The 14,706-nt window shown below is 50.4% G+C and overlaps 5 protein-coding genes across 5 annotated transcripts; 2 read left to right on the top strand and 3 right to left on the bottom strand.

The window, feature by feature from the left end:
- Window positions 1-64: 64 nt before the first annotated feature.
- GGS22DRAFT_168723 (FAD dependent oxidoreductase) lies at window positions 65-1,933 on the top strand. The gene is made up of 2 exons (XM_047962213.1): window positions 65-217; window positions 351-1,933. Exons 1-2 carry the CDS (start codon window positions 110-112, stop codon window positions 1,551-1,553), a joined length of 1,311 nt encoding a protein of 436 aa, XP_047816617.1. The 5' UTR covers window positions 65-109; the 3' UTR covers window positions 1,554-1,933.
- On the bottom strand, window positions 1,934-5,024 carry GGS22DRAFT_168719 (uncharacterized protein). Its single transcript, XM_047962212.1, has 3 exons — window positions 3,302-5,024; window positions 2,628-3,139; window positions 1,934-2,555 (listed from the first exon to the last, which is right to left on the bottom strand). Exons 1-3 carry the CDS (start codon window positions 4,466-4,468, stop codon window positions 2,471-2,473), a joined length of 1,764 nt encoding a protein of 587 aa, XP_047816616.1. The 5' UTR covers window positions 4,469-5,024; the 3' UTR covers window positions 1,934-2,470.
- A 1,411-nt stretch (window positions 5,025-6,435) lies between these two features.
- Window positions 6,436-9,466, top strand: GGS22DRAFT_168716 (hsp70-like protein). Its single transcript, XM_047962211.1, has 4 exons — window positions 6,436-6,765; window positions 6,860-6,986; window positions 7,062-7,127; window positions 7,208-9,466. Exons 1-4 carry the CDS (start codon window positions 6,736-6,738, stop codon window positions 9,022-9,024), a joined length of 2,040 nt encoding a protein of 679 aa, XP_047816615.1. The 5' UTR covers window positions 6,436-6,735; the 3' UTR covers window positions 9,025-9,466.
- A 20-nt stretch (window positions 9,467-9,486) lies between these two features.
- Window positions 9,487-12,438, bottom strand: GGS22DRAFT_195529 (putative multicopper oxidase). Its single transcript, XM_047965682.1, has 5 exons — window positions 11,257-12,438; window positions 10,367-11,170; window positions 10,105-10,301; window positions 9,831-10,021; window positions 9,487-9,760 (listed from the first exon to the last, which is right to left on the bottom strand). Exons 1-5 carry the CDS (start codon window positions 12,130-12,132, stop codon window positions 9,642-9,644), a joined length of 2,187 nt encoding a protein of 728 aa, XP_047816614.1. The 5' UTR covers window positions 12,133-12,438; the 3' UTR covers window positions 9,487-9,641.
- GGS22DRAFT_40563 (uncharacterized protein) lies at window positions 12,439-14,526 on the bottom strand. The gene is made up of 3 exons (XM_047967005.1): window positions 14,280-14,526; window positions 13,086-14,225; window positions 12,439-13,028 (listed from the first exon to the last, which is right to left on the bottom strand). Exons 1-3 carry the CDS (start codon window positions 14,468-14,470, stop codon window positions 12,512-12,514), a joined length of 1,848 nt encoding a protein of 615 aa, XP_047816613.1. The 5' UTR covers window positions 14,471-14,526; the 3' UTR covers window positions 12,439-12,511.
- Between the last annotated feature and the right edge of the window lie 180 nt (window positions 14,527-14,706).

Below are 14,706 nucleotides of genomic sequence, written 5' to 3'. Positions count from 1 at the left end.
ATATCATCCTTGTCGTTTATAGTAGTGTGCTAGGTATAATAAATATCTAGAGCTACTGAGCTCATGCTAACTTACCCCAACTCAACCTCTCGACTTCGTTTCAACGAAGATGTTCGCCAGGACCGCTCGACGCCAATTGCAGTCGAGCACTGGTTTATCATGTATAGCCCGTTCATTTTCGAGCACGGCGCCGGTTAGGACCGATTTCACTCATGTCGTAAGTCTACAACCCCGATCTCGCTAGTTGAAGGGGATTTATATAGAACCTTTACTTTCATATATCTTCATATGCATTTTATTTAAGGCATACAAACACATATATCCATATAAATCCTCACAGCCTCCCCTAGATAATCGGCGGCGGCGTCGTCGGCCTCGCCATCGCCCGGTCCCTAGCCTCCTACCACGCCACCCACAACCCCAATACCACATCCTCCACCCTCCTCCTCGAAAGACATCCCCACCTCGGCACCGAGACCTCCTCGCGCAACAGCGAGGTCATCCACGGCGGTCTGTACTATCCCCCGGACTCCCTGAAAACCCGTCTCTGCATCGCCGGCCGCGAACAGCTCTACGACTTGTGTAACAAGTACTCCATCCCCCACCGCAAAACGGGGAAATGGATCGTCGCGCAGGACGCGGCGCAATTAGAGAGTCTGGAGAGGATCCACGAGACGTGTAAATCTACCCTCGGTGTCCCGACGAGATTTTTAACCAAAACCGAAGCCCGAAACGCTGAACCCGATGTCCGCGCCGAAGCAGGCGTGCTCGAAAGCCCAGAGACAGGAATCGTAGATTCGCACGCGCTAATGACCGCTTTACGCGGGCTCTTCGAAGACGCAGGCGGTACCGTCGCCGTGAACTCCAGCGTAACATCTATCACCCCCCTCCCCACCTCCCCGTCCTCGCTCCCAGGGAGCAGCGGCTACGTCCTCACAGTGCAAGACACGACAACCGGCGAACCCAGCCGCATCACAGCCTCCACCGTAATCAACAGCGCCGGCCTGCACGCCTGCACAATCCACAACCTCCTCGCCCCCGCAGCCCGCCACATCACCCCCTTCTACGCCAAGGGGAACTACTTCGCCTACACATCCCCCCGTCCCCGCGTCTCCCGGCTTATATACCCCGTTGTGACGCCCGGGTCAGGCGGTCTCGGCACACATTTAACCCTCGACCTCGCCTCGCGGATCCGTTTCGGTCCCGACGTCGAATGGGTTGCCGACCCTACCTCCCTCTCCGTGACCGCGTCCCGACTCCCCGCTGCGGTGGCGGAGATAAGGAAGTATTTACCGGGTATTGAGGTAGATGCTCTGGCTCCTGATTACGCGGGTATACGGCCGAAGTTACGACGCGCGGGCGCGGAGGGGAAGGGGAAGGACGGGTTTGTGGATTTTTACGTGAGGAGGGAGGATGGGTTCGAGGGGTGGGTGAATTTGTTGGGCATTGAAAGTCCCGGGCTTACGAGCAGTTTGGCGATTGGGGGGTTGGTTAGGGAGATGCTGGTTGGGAGTAAGAGTGGGAGGGGGGTGGATGAGGCGCCGGCGTTGTGAGGGATGGGATGATATTGGATGGGATGGTATGGGATAATAGTGCTTGGTAGGGACTTGGGTTAGATTACAGCAGATGCCAAGTAGGTATTGGGCTTGACGATATCTCTCTAGCCTTGTCTTGGCTCATCCTACAAATGACAAATAACGAAAATCACGATTTCAACATGGGTATGTCGCGTGAGGCTAGGTGTGTAGGACATCGCAATGCGTGGCATGCGATGTAATGCTCGCGATGACACCGTACAATCCACGTTATGCAGGGAGCCAACCCCGGACTCGGGATTAGGGGGGGAGCATGGGATTGGAAGAATTTAGGAACGCGCATCCCATTCCAAATCAACCCTACCATCGAACGCGCACCAATGACGCAAGAAAGATCCATGAATGAAAGAAGTTCACTGCACTTATTATTGGTCGAATGTAGGATATGTACATGGGAATCGATTCGGTATCAGTCAATGCACGGCCAGCAAAACAGTAAAAGAAAATTCCGACGTGTCGATGGCATTTAGGCCATCTGATTCCAATGTTGCTCTCTTGGGTCTGTTTCTCTGCCTGTTTCCTACACTACCTCTCACCTCTCAGCGCGGAGCCCTTCGAAGCTCCAATGGCGAAATGACTTTTATTGTGGAGAACTGCAGACGTGTCGAAGGGATAAAATCAACTCCCGCCCCTTGGAAATGGGAGTATCACCGGTCCTTGCAAAACAAGAATCAGAGACAAGCCTCGGAAAGCGTAATAAATCGTCGAGTCCCTGCCCGGGGAAATGTAATAGACGCAATCAAACAAAATAAAAACGCCCTTGCCGCCAACCCCTTAATGCACCTTATGTGAGTATAAAAAACTCCTCAAACGCCGTCAAGAGCCAATGAGTTCTGATCGAAAGCCACTAATCGTAGGCTACAGACGAATGTGAACTAGCGAAGCTGAAGATCGGGGAATTGTCTTCTACCCAGCATATCGACATGGAGTTCATATATGCCGTCCTCGGCCGCCGCATACCTATAATCCTTTGTTAGTCATGCGTAATGCGTAATGTGTATCCACCATCGTGGGGCTAAGGATTCAACTTACAATGTTCGCCCGTCCTCGCTCCATGCCAAACCCGCGGTATCATCCGGATTCTGCTGATGCTCGCGACTGCCTGTTCTAATCCTAGTGAAGAGGGAATCGTTGGACCATACGTCGGCAATTACAGGTATTCCTCGGCGGGTTCTGTTGGACTCGGCTCGGGTGTTGTCCTGAGTGCCACGATCGTTTAGATAGGCCATGGCTATGTTCTCCGAATCGGGCCAGGCGGAACTGAGCCGTCCAGGAAACCACGGAGAAGAAGCTCGTTCGCGCGACGTCGCCGAGCTATCGTTGTTTGCATCGTTATCCGGAGCTTGCGTTCGATTGGCCGCATATTGAGAGATGTTGTCTACGTTCTGGGCCAGCGAATGCATGATGGATGCGCTTCGTCGTCGTTCGCGCCCAGCAGCAGCAGCAACTCTCCCGAGGTCCGGTTCAGGTGGTGTTTGGCTAGCGCCAGAACGGTGCTGGTCGCGCATACGCTCTCGTTCAATAATGCGGGTTATCGCCTCGCTCTGAGAATGATTAGCAAATATATCTGACGGAGTTACACGGCCTGTCTGTGAAAAAGCCATATCTGCAGTATCCGTGTTCATCAAGTCCTCTTCTATTTCGTTGATGACATCGGACGGCAGATAAAATGGGTTTGGAGGTCTTGATTCGGGATCAAGACTTACCCGGTCTGTCCAACCCAATGGCCTCAATGCTGAACTTCTCTCGGCGGCTCGTTGACTCCTATGCTCTCCAAGCCTTTGGTCAATCTCATTTCGCTCCCGCTCCCGCTCCCGCTCCCGATCTCGGTTTTCGCGTCGCCGACGGTCGCTCTGGAATGCCTCTAGGACTGCAACCTCATCCGGAGTGAAGGGTTGGTTGACTCTCGCCGTAGTCGAAGGTTCCGGGTTCGGTAGTGGTCGATCGGACATTGCTCGACCCCAGCGCTCGAGTAGTGATCCAGATCCTCCAGGAATGTAACCCCCGGTGCCGTGTCCGCTTGGCTCACGCGAGACAAGTAGGCGTGGTTCGATCGTGTGGCTACTATCGTTAAGAGAGTGATGGGTGAAATCTTCATGATTTTGCAAGGGGATGATCTGTCGGCGCTTAAAATTAGTGCGTGCATCCGCCACACCAATCCGTCCTCGATGTTCCGACCATGCCAGGAGATCGAGGGGACCTGGTGAAAAGGCCATATCCCTCACAGCACCACATTCTTCGGGGGCTCGATCAGAATTAAAGTATGTCATTAAGGGCTCAGAATGAGGGTCCTTGAGAGCGACAGCATCAAAAATGGAGATAGTGCCATACTGAGTGCCTACAGCCAAATACTTTCCGGATGAGGAGAAGCATGCCGCAAAACTACCCCTACACTCGGAAGTGTCTTTCTCCCATTCGCCCTTAAGGCGTATTCTTGGCAGGTCCTTCCACTTATAGGACTGTCGCGAGACTCCGTGGTAATGCTTGGTAAACGACTGCCGTACGTGGATGTAGAGGTACGGGTCGTCACAAATGGCAACTAGAAGTGATCCATCGGGAGACAGGACGCCGCGGTTGACGCAGTCAGGATACTCTAAAACATCCTTGTGCAGATCAGGTTCGTAGAGCCCTATAATAGTGATGGACTTGTCATTGTTGGCCACGACCGCTACTGGAGAGTCATACTGTCCTGGCGCTGGTGCACCATTTCCCTTAGGCGGGTGCCACATGGTGATGCAATTGACGCGTTCGGTACCGACCTTGTAACTTGAAGCCGTCCAAGTCTTGTTCGAACCGTTAATCCGTTCAACGACTGTAAGCATATCCCGTTGGAGCTGGAGCATGGGACCTTCGGCCATGTTGGAGTTCTCCATCGAGTTCAGTCTCGACCTATAGTCCCTGCTAATGTTGTCGGCTTGGACATCACTGCTTCCTGACTCTCTGATAACAACTAGTTCTCCGCTCTCGCCACCGCAGCAGATCCAGCCCTTGCTGGCAATGAGACATCGTGGATGGAAGCTAATTACTTTGATCGTCTCACATTCACGAGTCGATGTATCAAGTCGTTGGATGTGTGTATTGTTAACACCGGCGGGAAAGTAGAGGATATGCTGTCGTTCCGCACTAAGTAATGATCGAAGCTGCCAGTGACTAGAAATGGGAGGAAGGCTTAGTTTAGCTTGCGCGACCAAGGAGTCGAGATAGATATAGGTATTTAGACAGACAAGATGAAGTAATAAGGTAGTAAGGTAGTAGGCGGATATGTGGCGAGACTTACATTGGCGAGACGCTGCTCCGATAATGTTTGCGACCTTCTAGAAGCAGTAGGTTGCTAGTAGGCCAAAGACTAGAGGTTGATTGTAAATCAGCGGGGTTTGATATCTGGACGCGCATCAAGAAATCCTACCTGGCCTCTTCCTCTCTAGGCATCGTGCCAATGGCGGGTGTTGATACCGCAATTAAGTCGCATCGATCATTAGAAGCGCGTCTAGAGAAAAGTAAAGTGACACGTCGGGAGATGCGCCGATCGCAGATGTTTCGATCTCGAAGTTATTGTGGTAGGAGAACAGGTTTGGGTTGGCTGCCCAGGTGGGATAAACTGGGATGTTGATTGAAAAGTTGAAAGTAACAATCACATCTGCAGCGGCGGCGACGGCGACAGAGACAGAGACGGATACGAAATGGTAGATAGGGTATGCACTGATGTGCAGGGAGAAATCAGTTACAAAGTGATCCGCGCCCCAGGGTTAGGGGTGCAAGTTAATTTGCAGTAAGGGAAAATCACGGATGCGGGTAGATTGGTTGTTATGAGGTAGGTTGAGGTTAAATGGCGACAGGTAGAATGAAAATTATTATTTTTTGTGTTCACAAGACAATGAGGACAAAGGTCAAAAGGTTTCCCCAGGAAGGTGGAAGGCTCCTCAGATGACGTTCAGATTCTCAGCAGTAGCAGTAGCAGTAGCAGTAGCATTCAAAGTTAGCAGCAACAGCAACGGCCGACAACCAACTGGGTACGGGGCAACCACCATCAACCCTGCCTAGGTGCATCCACCTTAACGGTAAGCACGATACGCTGGATACACCACAAAGTACCCACTATATCTGTTGATGTGAGTGAGATATGAGGTGTGGACGGGTGGTTCCTTCCTTTTGACAATTAAGAGAGTACCTAGGAACGATAGAAAGTAGGGACGTAATGCTCATTGTTATTCAAGTGAGAAGGAGAGTCCCAGGGTACAATGTTCCGTTTTGGTTAAAGCTAGGTAATACCTCACTAGACCTTGCAGTGATGCCATTTGGAACTTGGAACAACCTAATTATCCGTACTATGGGCGGGAGTATCGTCTAATAATAAGTATTATCTACCTGCACATATGGTAAACTCCGTAGATTTTCCAAACAGCCTTACATCATAGTATCTAGTACTTAGACAATTATTAAAACACGCATATTTATATGAATTTTAATATGTATTTTATACAATATTAAGTACGTATAAGTGTTAGTTGTGAGATGTTGTGCAAACATTCAATGTTAGTAGAAACCACTTGTGACCTATGAGATGTAAAAGAATTAAGCTGGTCATTGATGACTGTACAGCAACTCAACTTGAACCTGCTACATCGGGAATGGCCTACCAATTGAACGTCTCAAAAGGGTCAACTTAAAAGTTAAAATTCTAGAATATTATCTAAGCGCGGCTCCATCGCTCCATCCCATGCCCGTTCCAAGCACTTGTTGCCCGCTGCCCGCCCGGAGGTACGTACCGAGGTACCTGGTCGTTAAGAACGTAGAAGAAGTTAGCGCAAAGTGGGACGGCCGCCACTTCTTGAATTTTTCATCGCAGTAGCGGACTTCAGTAGCTTAGTCGATAGAATAAGGAAATATCATTGGTCCCGATACTGCCGAATTTGACCGCCCTTCGGGAAGCTCTGAGAAGAAATCTGCTCTCTTCTACGTCGCCGCAGAAATTTTATGGTATCCATCCCGCCAATTTTTTTGCCTCTTCCGTCCCCCTCCATACATAATAAAAACGTCGTCGGGTCACCTGTACATTAGACCAAAACTCTTCTCCCTCTTCCATTCCAATCCTTCCTACCAGTCACTACACATTTGCGGGTTTCATTCTTCAGCCTTCAATATGTTGGCCGCTCGATCGTTCTCTAGAGCTGTAAGTTGAAAAAAACCGGTCTTCCGAAAATTCACAAAAAATATTTTGTGCCCCAGTGCCCCCGCGCATAACTAACAATGAATTGATTCAACAGCTTCCCCGAGCAACTCCCACAGCTGCGCGATGGGCTGCGCCTCTACGAAAACCTTTAGGATCCAGTTTCGCTCGATATGAGTCAACTGAGGGAAAGGTCCAAGGTGCCGTCATCGGTATCGATCTTGGTAAGTTTGCCGATACCATTGCCAATACCACTGTCACAACTTTGTCTTGGACGATAAATTAATATTCTTCCTTAGGTACCACAAACTCGGCTGTCGCAATTATGGAAGGAAAGGTACCCAGGATCATTGAGAACTCAGAAGGTAAGATAATATCACTGGCGCTATCGCCGTCGCTGTCGCACGTATATATGCCCATGACGAAATATTAATCAGCAGTGTAGGTGCTCGAACAACACCATCTGTTGTTGCCTTCGCTCAAGATGGCGAGCGGTTAGTCGGTGTTGCCGCAAAGCGACAGGCTGTCGTCAACCCTGAGAACACTCTCTTTGCCACTAAGCGATTAATCGGACGAAAGTTCACCGATCCCGAGGTCCAAAGGGACATCAAAGAGGTGCCATACAAGATCGTGCAACATTCTAATGGTGATGCTTGGGTAGAGGCTCGAGGACAGAAGTACTCTCCTTCGCAGATCGGTGGTTTTGTCCTGAACAAGATGAAGGAGACTGCTGAAGCCTACCTGAGCAAACCAGTTAAGAATGCCGTCGTCACCGTTCCTGCTTATTTCAACGACTCTCAGCGTCAAGCCACCAAAGATGCCGGTCAGATTTCCGGTCTCAACGTTCTCCGTGTTGTCAACGAACCTACCGCTGCCGCACTAGCCTACGGACTGGAGAAGGAAGCTGACAGAGTTGTCGCCGTCTACGATCTTGGTGGTGGTACCTTCGATATTTCTGTCTTAGAGATCCAGAACGGTGTCTTCGAGGTTAAGTCGACAAACGGTGACACCCACTTGGGTGGAGAGGATTTCGATATCCGCCTAGTCCGTCACCTCGTTCAGCAATTCAAGACCGACTCCGGTATTGACCTGTCTAACGACCGAATGGCCATTCAGCGAATCCGTGAGGCCGCTGAGAAGGCTAAGATTGAGTTGTCCTCCTCTCTTCAGACCGATATCAGCCTTCCCTTCATCACTGCCGACGCCTCGGGTCCTAAGCACATTAACACTAAGATGACTCGATCGCAGCTTGAGAGCATGATGGACCCCTTAATCACCAAAACCATCGAGCCTGTCCGCAAAGCCCTTAAGGACGCTAACCTGCAGGCGAAGGATATCCAGGAGGTTATTCTCGTTGGTGGTATGACTCGTATGCCCAAGGTTTCCGAGTCTGTCAAGAGCATCTTCGGCCGTGAACCCGCTAAATCTGTCAACCCTGACGAAGCTGTTGCCATTGGTGCTGCTATCCAGGGCGCTGTTCTCTCTGGTGAGGTTAAGGATCTACTGCTATTGGATGTCACTCCTCTGTCCCTTGGTATCGAGACTCTCGGTGGTGTGTTCACTCGATTGATCAACCGCAACACTACTATCCCTACCAAGAAGTCTCAGGTCTTCTCTACGGCTGCCGACTTCCAGACCGCCGTCGAGATCAAGGTATTCCAGGGTGAGCGTGAATTAGTCAAGGACAACAAGCTTCTCGGCAACTTCCAGTTGGTCGGTATCCCGCCCGCACACCGTGGTGTTCCCCAAGTCGAGGTTACTTTTGACATCGATGCCGACTCCATTGTACACGTTCACGCTAAGGACAAGAGCACCAACAAGGACCAGTCCATCACCATTGCCTCCGGCTCCGGTCTATCCGACTCTGAGATCGAGCGCATGGTCGAAGACTCCGAGAAGTATGCCGAGCAGGACAAGGAGCGCAAGGCTGTTATTGAGACAGCCAACCGTGCCGACAGCGTCTTGAACGATACCGAGAAGGCTCTTAACGAGTTCGCGGATAGACTCGACAAGACCGAGGCTGAAGCAATCAAGGAGAAGATCACCTCTCTACGCGAGCTAGTCAGCAAGAGCCAGTCTGGAGAGGGTAGCGCTACGTCGGAAGACATCAAGGCTAAGACCGACGAGTTGCAAGTCGCCAGCTTGAACCTCTTCGACAAGATGCACAAGGCCCGTGCCGAGAGTGGTGAACAATCCGGCAGCTCCAGCAGCTCGGAGCCTAACTCTTCGGAGTCCAAGCCCGAGGACGAGAAGAAGCCTTGAATGCGTTAATTAAGACGAGAATTTTCTCGATCCACCCTTAATTATCACTCAGAGCCGGGCCTGCACGACCCAGCTCTCCATACCTGTACATTACCCTGTACTCATACTTGCCGCTTCCACGTTGATTCCCCGACTCGTCTTAACGACATTCCAACTGAGGCGATGCTCCATCACACGAAATTTGCGGGCGGATGTGCGGCGTTCTGAGAATTTGGGGGGTAGGGAAAGCTTTTTAAAGTTATTACGTTTTTTTTACCATTAAAATCTGCATGCATTGCTGAAGAAGACGGTTTTTCATGCGAGATTTTTTTTAAACCGATGATTGAATGAAATGGCATCGGGTGAAGAAGGTTCGCTCTGGTTCGGGGCATCTATGTGTGTGTATGTATATAGGACCTTATGACGAAGGATAGCAAAAAATAATGGAAGACATCCCCTCTCATGATTATGGCTTTTTAACTTGGTTGTGAGGTTTGATTGTGTGCTATGTACATTGGAATATGGCTCCTGGCATATTCTATGGTGAGTTGGTGTTAATTACATGAACGACCTATATACCGCGGTTCTTGCTATGAGAAGTCGCAGATGGCTTCTTATGCCTACCAAGAGCCAACCCCCTAATCATCCCCGCCGGCGCCGCAGAAACTCTGGCTCTGCCGCCTCGTCTCCGGATCCATCTCGTCGACCATACGAACGAGATCATCCGGCCGTTCTGCTAGGGTGAGGAACATGCCGCCTTTAACACCAGAGATGTTAGCGCTAGTAACTTCCAAGGTTGACTTTCCAGGGGAGGGGGGGAGTCTCACCTTCAACATGCCATGCTACGTGGCAGTGCAGCGCCCATACCCCCGGGTTATCCGTCGCGAAGCGGATGACTACGTGGTTCGACGGCGGCACCGTCACAGTGTCCCGCCGCATCGGGTTGTCTAGGCTCCACGTCGTCGTGCCGCTGCCGAAGAGCCCGTGGCCCCAGCCTACGATTTGGAATGTGTGCCCGCTGTTTGATGGGGGTTAGTATCGAGGACGGGTGAGGAAAAGGGGAGGGGAAGGGGGAAAGTATGGTAAGGGGGCGGGGCTTACTGTAAATGCCACGGGTGCTCCATCCCGTCCTTTGAATTTATGACGATTTGCGCGCCTTGCTCGGAGTCTGGGATGTGGAGTACTTGCTGGTTCAGCCCGAAGTCCCAGCTGTTATACGAGTTCGCTTTGTCGGCGGTGAAGTTCTGCTCTATGGCTTTCCAGAGCGTGGCGTTGTTTGGGAGGGGGGAGTATGATGTCTATGTTTCGTTAGTTTGGTAACTTGAGAATTTGGGACAGTTAGGTATGGCGAATATGTGTATACCTTATTAATGAAAATCCGATTAACTTCCTGGGCTTGACGGAACGCATACTCGATATAATGCGTATTTGTCTCGCTAACATTGACCGCAGGCTGCCTGCGCATCGGTACCGGCATGTCAAACGGCATATCATCGCAGCCCTCCCACACATCTCCCCTAAGTTCGTTATTCTCAACCCCGTACGGGTTCGTCGTATTCCCCGCCACACCAATCGTCTTAGGCACCCCCTTACTCTCACTCTCACTCTCACTCTCACCCTCACCCCCTTCACCACCACCCTCCCCGTCCTCTTCAGCATATACCAAAACCCCTTTAACACCATACCCCCCATCCTCCAGCCCAGCACTCGTATACGTCGAGTACGGCAAAAAGCAAGTCCGCGGCATCGACGCTCGTATGTAATAGCTCCCAACCTCCTGGTCCGCGGTTAGTACGACGGACACGCGTTGGCCTAGGTTCAGGTACACGCCGCGCGCGGGTATGGGCTCGATCTCGACGCCGTCGAGTTCGACGATCGAGAGCGTGTGGTTGTCGATGCTGAACCAGTAGGAGAAGAAGCTGGATGCGTTGATGAGACGCAGGCGGGTTGTGCGGCTGGGGTGGATTTTGGTTTTGTAGAGGTTGCCGCCTGTGCAGTCGTTGGTGTTGGTGTTGGTGTTTTGGTGAGAGGATAAGGGGAATGTGGTTGAGGTTATGGAGCAGTTATACGTGTTTTGTCCGTTCATCAGGATGTTGTCTGAGAGGGGTTCGACGCCTGATTCGTTGGGTGCCCATTTGGAGGTTGAGTTGAGGTAGCTGTTTAAGATCTTCATCGTGGTTAAGGCTTGTGGTTAGCTAGGTAGATTCCTTCATGAAAGGTGAACAGGGGTATCATAAAAGTTCGAGTTCTTACAACTGATCCGTAAGTGTGATATACATCCGATACAAAAATGAGTTTCTCGCTATCCGTCTTAGGAACCATCTCATCCGGATCGTGAATAACAATGGCTCCGTAAGCACCGTCGCTATACTGCACCGAAGAATGGGCATGCCACCAAAACGTGCCCCTCTGATCCTTGACCTTAAACTCGTACGTGAAGCTCCTCTCCGGCGGGATCCCGCATTGTGTTATCCCAGCCACGCCATCCATCCACGGCGAGCCTTGCTGGTTGATTCCGTGCCAATGGATCGACGTACTAATATTCGCCATCAAATTGTTGACCTGCACCCTAATCGTATCGCCCACATTCGCCTCGATCAACGGCCCCGGAGACTGCCCATTGACAAGGACCATCGGTTTCCGGAAGCCGTCTGGCGCCGCAAGAGACAACGAAACGTTGAACACGTATTTGCGGATCTTGACCCCCTCATCCCCTTTCCCCAAAGCTGAAAATCCAGTATCGAGCTCAAGCTCCGTTCTATTAACCAGCCTCCCTATCGGCACAAACTCCAGATCTTCAGGCACACCAACACCATATTTACCGCCATTACCCCCATCTGCTACCAGCGTTTCTCCATCCACAATCCTATACCGCACAACCCCGAGCCCGAACCCGCAGCCCGCACCTAGAGTTAATGCAGCGATGAACAGGCAGACGAGAGAAGCTATAAAAACACGCAAGGAAACCGATTTCCTCCGTGAACCCTTATCCTCGGCGATAAGAGGAATATCAATATAATCATCAGTATCCCACGCCTTCGCCGACCAATCCAGCATTGGGTGATTTTCGGAGTCGATCCCGGGTCCCATCGACCCCATCGCGGAGCGTGAAGAGCGACGACCGAACATAGCTCACCATATCTTTAAAAAACACACAAAAAACACAAGCGCAATTCAATGATATCAGGTTCATTGGGGGGTTATCTACCCGACCTACCTACCTCCTTCAGGGACGTCATGAATATAGTAAGGGATGTGGGTATCCAACACCAGGTATGCCATGTCGCAGAACGCCCTTCGGTGCGATGTGGCATCCACACGACAATCAACCCACAATTGAGTGAGCAGTCCCTTAAGGGATGAAATACATACATACAATACGTGGCTCAGGGGAAAAGGATAGTACCTAGTAACACAATAATTGACGAGAATGTCTCGCAGCTTGTAAAATTCCGATTTGCTATCTGTTTTACGTAGAATGGACAGCTCATAGTTGGGCGATGGGTTACTATCTTCCAAACCCAAACCATCCTTTCTTCTGCGGTTGAGCTGCTTGTTGAGCTGATTGCTCTTCGGGCTCCGGGGCAGCGGCCGGGGTCTTGCCGGGATATTCAATGTAATTCCAGGCAACATCGAAGAAGAGAGGTTTCACCGGAATTGGGTCGACCTTGGGCGGGAAGTCCACTAGACGTGTCAAATCTACACCTTCTGCAGGGTATTCATGTAATCGTTGCACCAAGGGAATCCTCGCTGATGCGGGAGTTGTATTTGCTGCCTTCTTTCGCAGATTGTCTATTTCAACAATTGCGCGGCATCGTTGAAGCTCCCCTCGTAAGAGATTGTGCAAGAATTGAATATCGGGCTGCCGAATTTCAATGTTGCGGGGAGAAGTCTCTGAAGAAGAGGTTTCGTGTTTGGAGAAAAACGCCACAGCCTGTTCACACTCGTCAAATGCATGTTTGGTAAGAACTAATGCATTGAGTGATTGGTCAGTTAACGAATGCGACCGCGCAATAGAGAGAGACCTATACAGCAGATTAGCATTCATTTAAATCATGTACGTTAAAGTTGTAAATACTGACTTTAGAGCATGGAAATACTTTGCGGTCGCATTTAATTGTTCTAGAAGACTTTCGTCAGCCGCAACACCAGGTAACTCTTTAATCGAATCGATGCTCTGTATCGTAGAATCGTAAAGCACGACTTTATCTTTAAGTCGAGAAATCTTTCTACCGATAGGCTCTATCTTGGGCTTCCGAGCGGTGGCTTCTTTCTTAGATTTTCGGGTAGTTGTCGGTGCTGAATCTAACAAGGCTCCGTCGTGCTCTCCGCTCAATACCCGATTGCGACCAATTCTCCAACTAATCATCTGGTAGTTGACGGCTGTGCGGGTTATTTGTAAACTCTGTACTCGGGGGTCATTCTGCGACACGCCTTCTTCCTTGAGCTCGTCAATAACACGTTTGGTGGCATCTGCTGCATCTTGGCTAGCTATAAGCACTTCGTCGTATGCTGCAGACATTTCCTTCGGAAGTATAATATCGGATGACGAAAGCTTCTCCGCCAGTCTAGAAGTAGCCGTATCGGTCGAAGCCAGTGCTATTGCGATAGCTGCATCTTCGATCTTCACTTCTCGAGATCTCCACGTAATGGTCTGTGGTGCGTTTGGGGCGCCTACTTGGCCTTGCTGAGCATCCGAATCACTTGTCTTTAGCAAATCCGGGGCCAATTTGTTGATCTGTTCAACCAAGGAAGAGTCGGAAGAGGGAAAAGCTTTTCTAGCTATAGTTGGTATCGCCAAAGTTCTTGGAACCTTGGATTGATAGGCGGCATATCGAATAGATGGGTCGATAGTTTCTGATAGTAGATCTTTAAAGATATCCCCTTTGATTGTCGTGGTAAGAGCGGTATATATGATACGAGCTGTGGCGTAACTTCGTAGACAAGCTTCCCAGCTCTGTTTCTCAAATTGCGTCGCACCCCGTATCATGGAAGCATACGCACGTGCTTCTAGGATATCCGTGTCGCTGGCGCCACTTGTAGAACTATCAGATAAGACGTTGGCGAGATCTTCGGCGGCTCGAGCTCCTTTATCTAATCTCGATATTATGTGGGAGCGTGTTCTTCCTGTGATGCCCTTGGTGTCGGCGGAATGGACGGCTTTAAATCTCATCGCATGCGCCCAAGCACGCTCGGCCGTCAATAATTGGAGATGAAGAAACCTGGTTCCGGTCAGCTATTGAAAATCCAACTCCAATAAGTAACTTTGCCCATACTCATGGTTTTCCGCGAGCTTCTCGGTTGTGATAGTGTCCTTCTTACTGAACTTGCCGCGATTCTTGGTGACGATATTCAACCTTTTTCGACAATTGTGTAGCTTCTTGACTAACTGTTTGTGATACGTACTGTAATCACCATACAACAATGCTTGGTTTCTAGCCGAAACCACGAAAGTGGTGATGTCCATGCTGGCGCAACCACAAGCTGACTGTCGCCGGTATAGATGAAGGTGGATGAGAGTTAGTGGGGTCTGAGGTCCAACCTAAATATTCCAAAATCTGAAATTCAATTTGATGTGGGGTTAAGGAGCCTAGCTTTAAGTATCTAGGTACCTATTTAGGTGCTGTAGCCACCTGTGGCTGTCTAACCGGCAAGCTGCCTGTGGAAGAGGCAGAGGGACAAAGTTTAATTGATCCAGGGCTA

The sequence above is a fragment of the Annulohypoxylon maeteangense genome (genome assembly GCF_022496945.1).
Source record: "Annulohypoxylon maeteangense strain CBS 123835 unplaced genomic scaffold GGS22scaffold_14, whole genome shotgun sequence".
Classification (NCBI taxonomy): Eukaryota; Fungi; Ascomycota; class Sordariomycetes; order Xylariales; family Hypoxylaceae; genus Annulohypoxylon; species Annulohypoxylon maeteangense.
This window is presented reverse-complemented; position numbering and strand designations above follow the sequence as displayed.

Excerpts from the sequence above, each read along its gene's own strand:
- GGS22DRAFT_168723 (XM_047962213.1), top strand. The coding sequence starts at position 110 with ATGTTCGCCAGGACCGCTCGACGCCAATTGCAGTCGAGCACTGGTTTA. Across the intron at positions 218-350 it reads GGACCGATTTCACTCATGTC|ATAATCGGCGGCGGCGTCGT; the intron begins GTAAGTCTACAA and ends AGCCTCCCCTAG.
- GGS22DRAFT_168719 (XM_047962212.1), bottom strand. The coding sequence starts at position 4,468 with ATGGAGAACTCCAACATGGCCGAAGGTCCCATGCTCCAGCTCCAACGG. Across the intron at positions 3,140-3,301 it reads CATTGGGTTGGACAGACCGG|AGCGAGGCGATAACCCGCAT; the intron begins GTAAGTCTTGAT and ends AATCATTCTCAG. Across the intron at positions 2,556-2,627 it reads AGCGAGGACGGGCGAACATT|GTATGCGGCGGCCGAGGACG; the intron begins GTAAGTTGAATC and ends AAAGGATTATAG.
- GGS22DRAFT_168716 (XM_047962211.1), top strand. The coding sequence starts at position 6,736 with ATGTTGGCCGCTCGATCGTTCTCTAGAGCT. Across the intron at positions 6,987-7,061 it reads CGTCATCGGTATCGATCTTG|GTACCACAAACTCGGCTGTC; the intron begins GTAAGTTTGCCG and ends ATTCTTCCTTAG. Across the intron at positions 7,128-7,207 it reads GATCATTGAGAACTCAGAAG|GTGCTCGAACAACACCATCT; the intron begins GTAAGATAATAT and ends TCAGCAGTGTAG.
- GGS22DRAFT_195529 (XM_047965682.1), bottom strand. The coding sequence starts at position 12,132 with ATGTTCGGTCGTCGCTCTTCACGCTCCGCGATGGGGTCGATGGGACCC. Across the intron at positions 10,022-10,104 it reads GAGCACCCGTGGCATTTACA|CGGGCACACATTCCAAATCG; the intron begins GTAAGCCCCGCC and ends CCCATCAAACAG. Across the intron at positions 9,761-9,830 it reads CGTAGCATGGCATGTTGAAG|GCGGCATGTTCCTCACCCTA; the intron begins GTGAGACTCCCC and ends CTGGTGTTAAAG.
- GGS22DRAFT_40563 (XM_047967005.1), bottom strand. The coding sequence starts at position 14,470 with ATGGACATCACCACTTTCGTGGTTTCGGCTAGAAACCAAGCATTGTTG. Across the intron at positions 14,226-14,279 it reads AAGCTCGCGGAAAACCATGA|GTTTCTTCATCTCCAATTAT; the intron begins GTATGGGCAAAG and ends GACCGGAACCAG. Across the intron at positions 13,029-13,085 it reads AAGTATTTCCATGCTCTAAA|GTCTCTCTCTATTGCGCGGT; the intron begins GTCAGTATTTAC and ends TCTGCTGTATAG.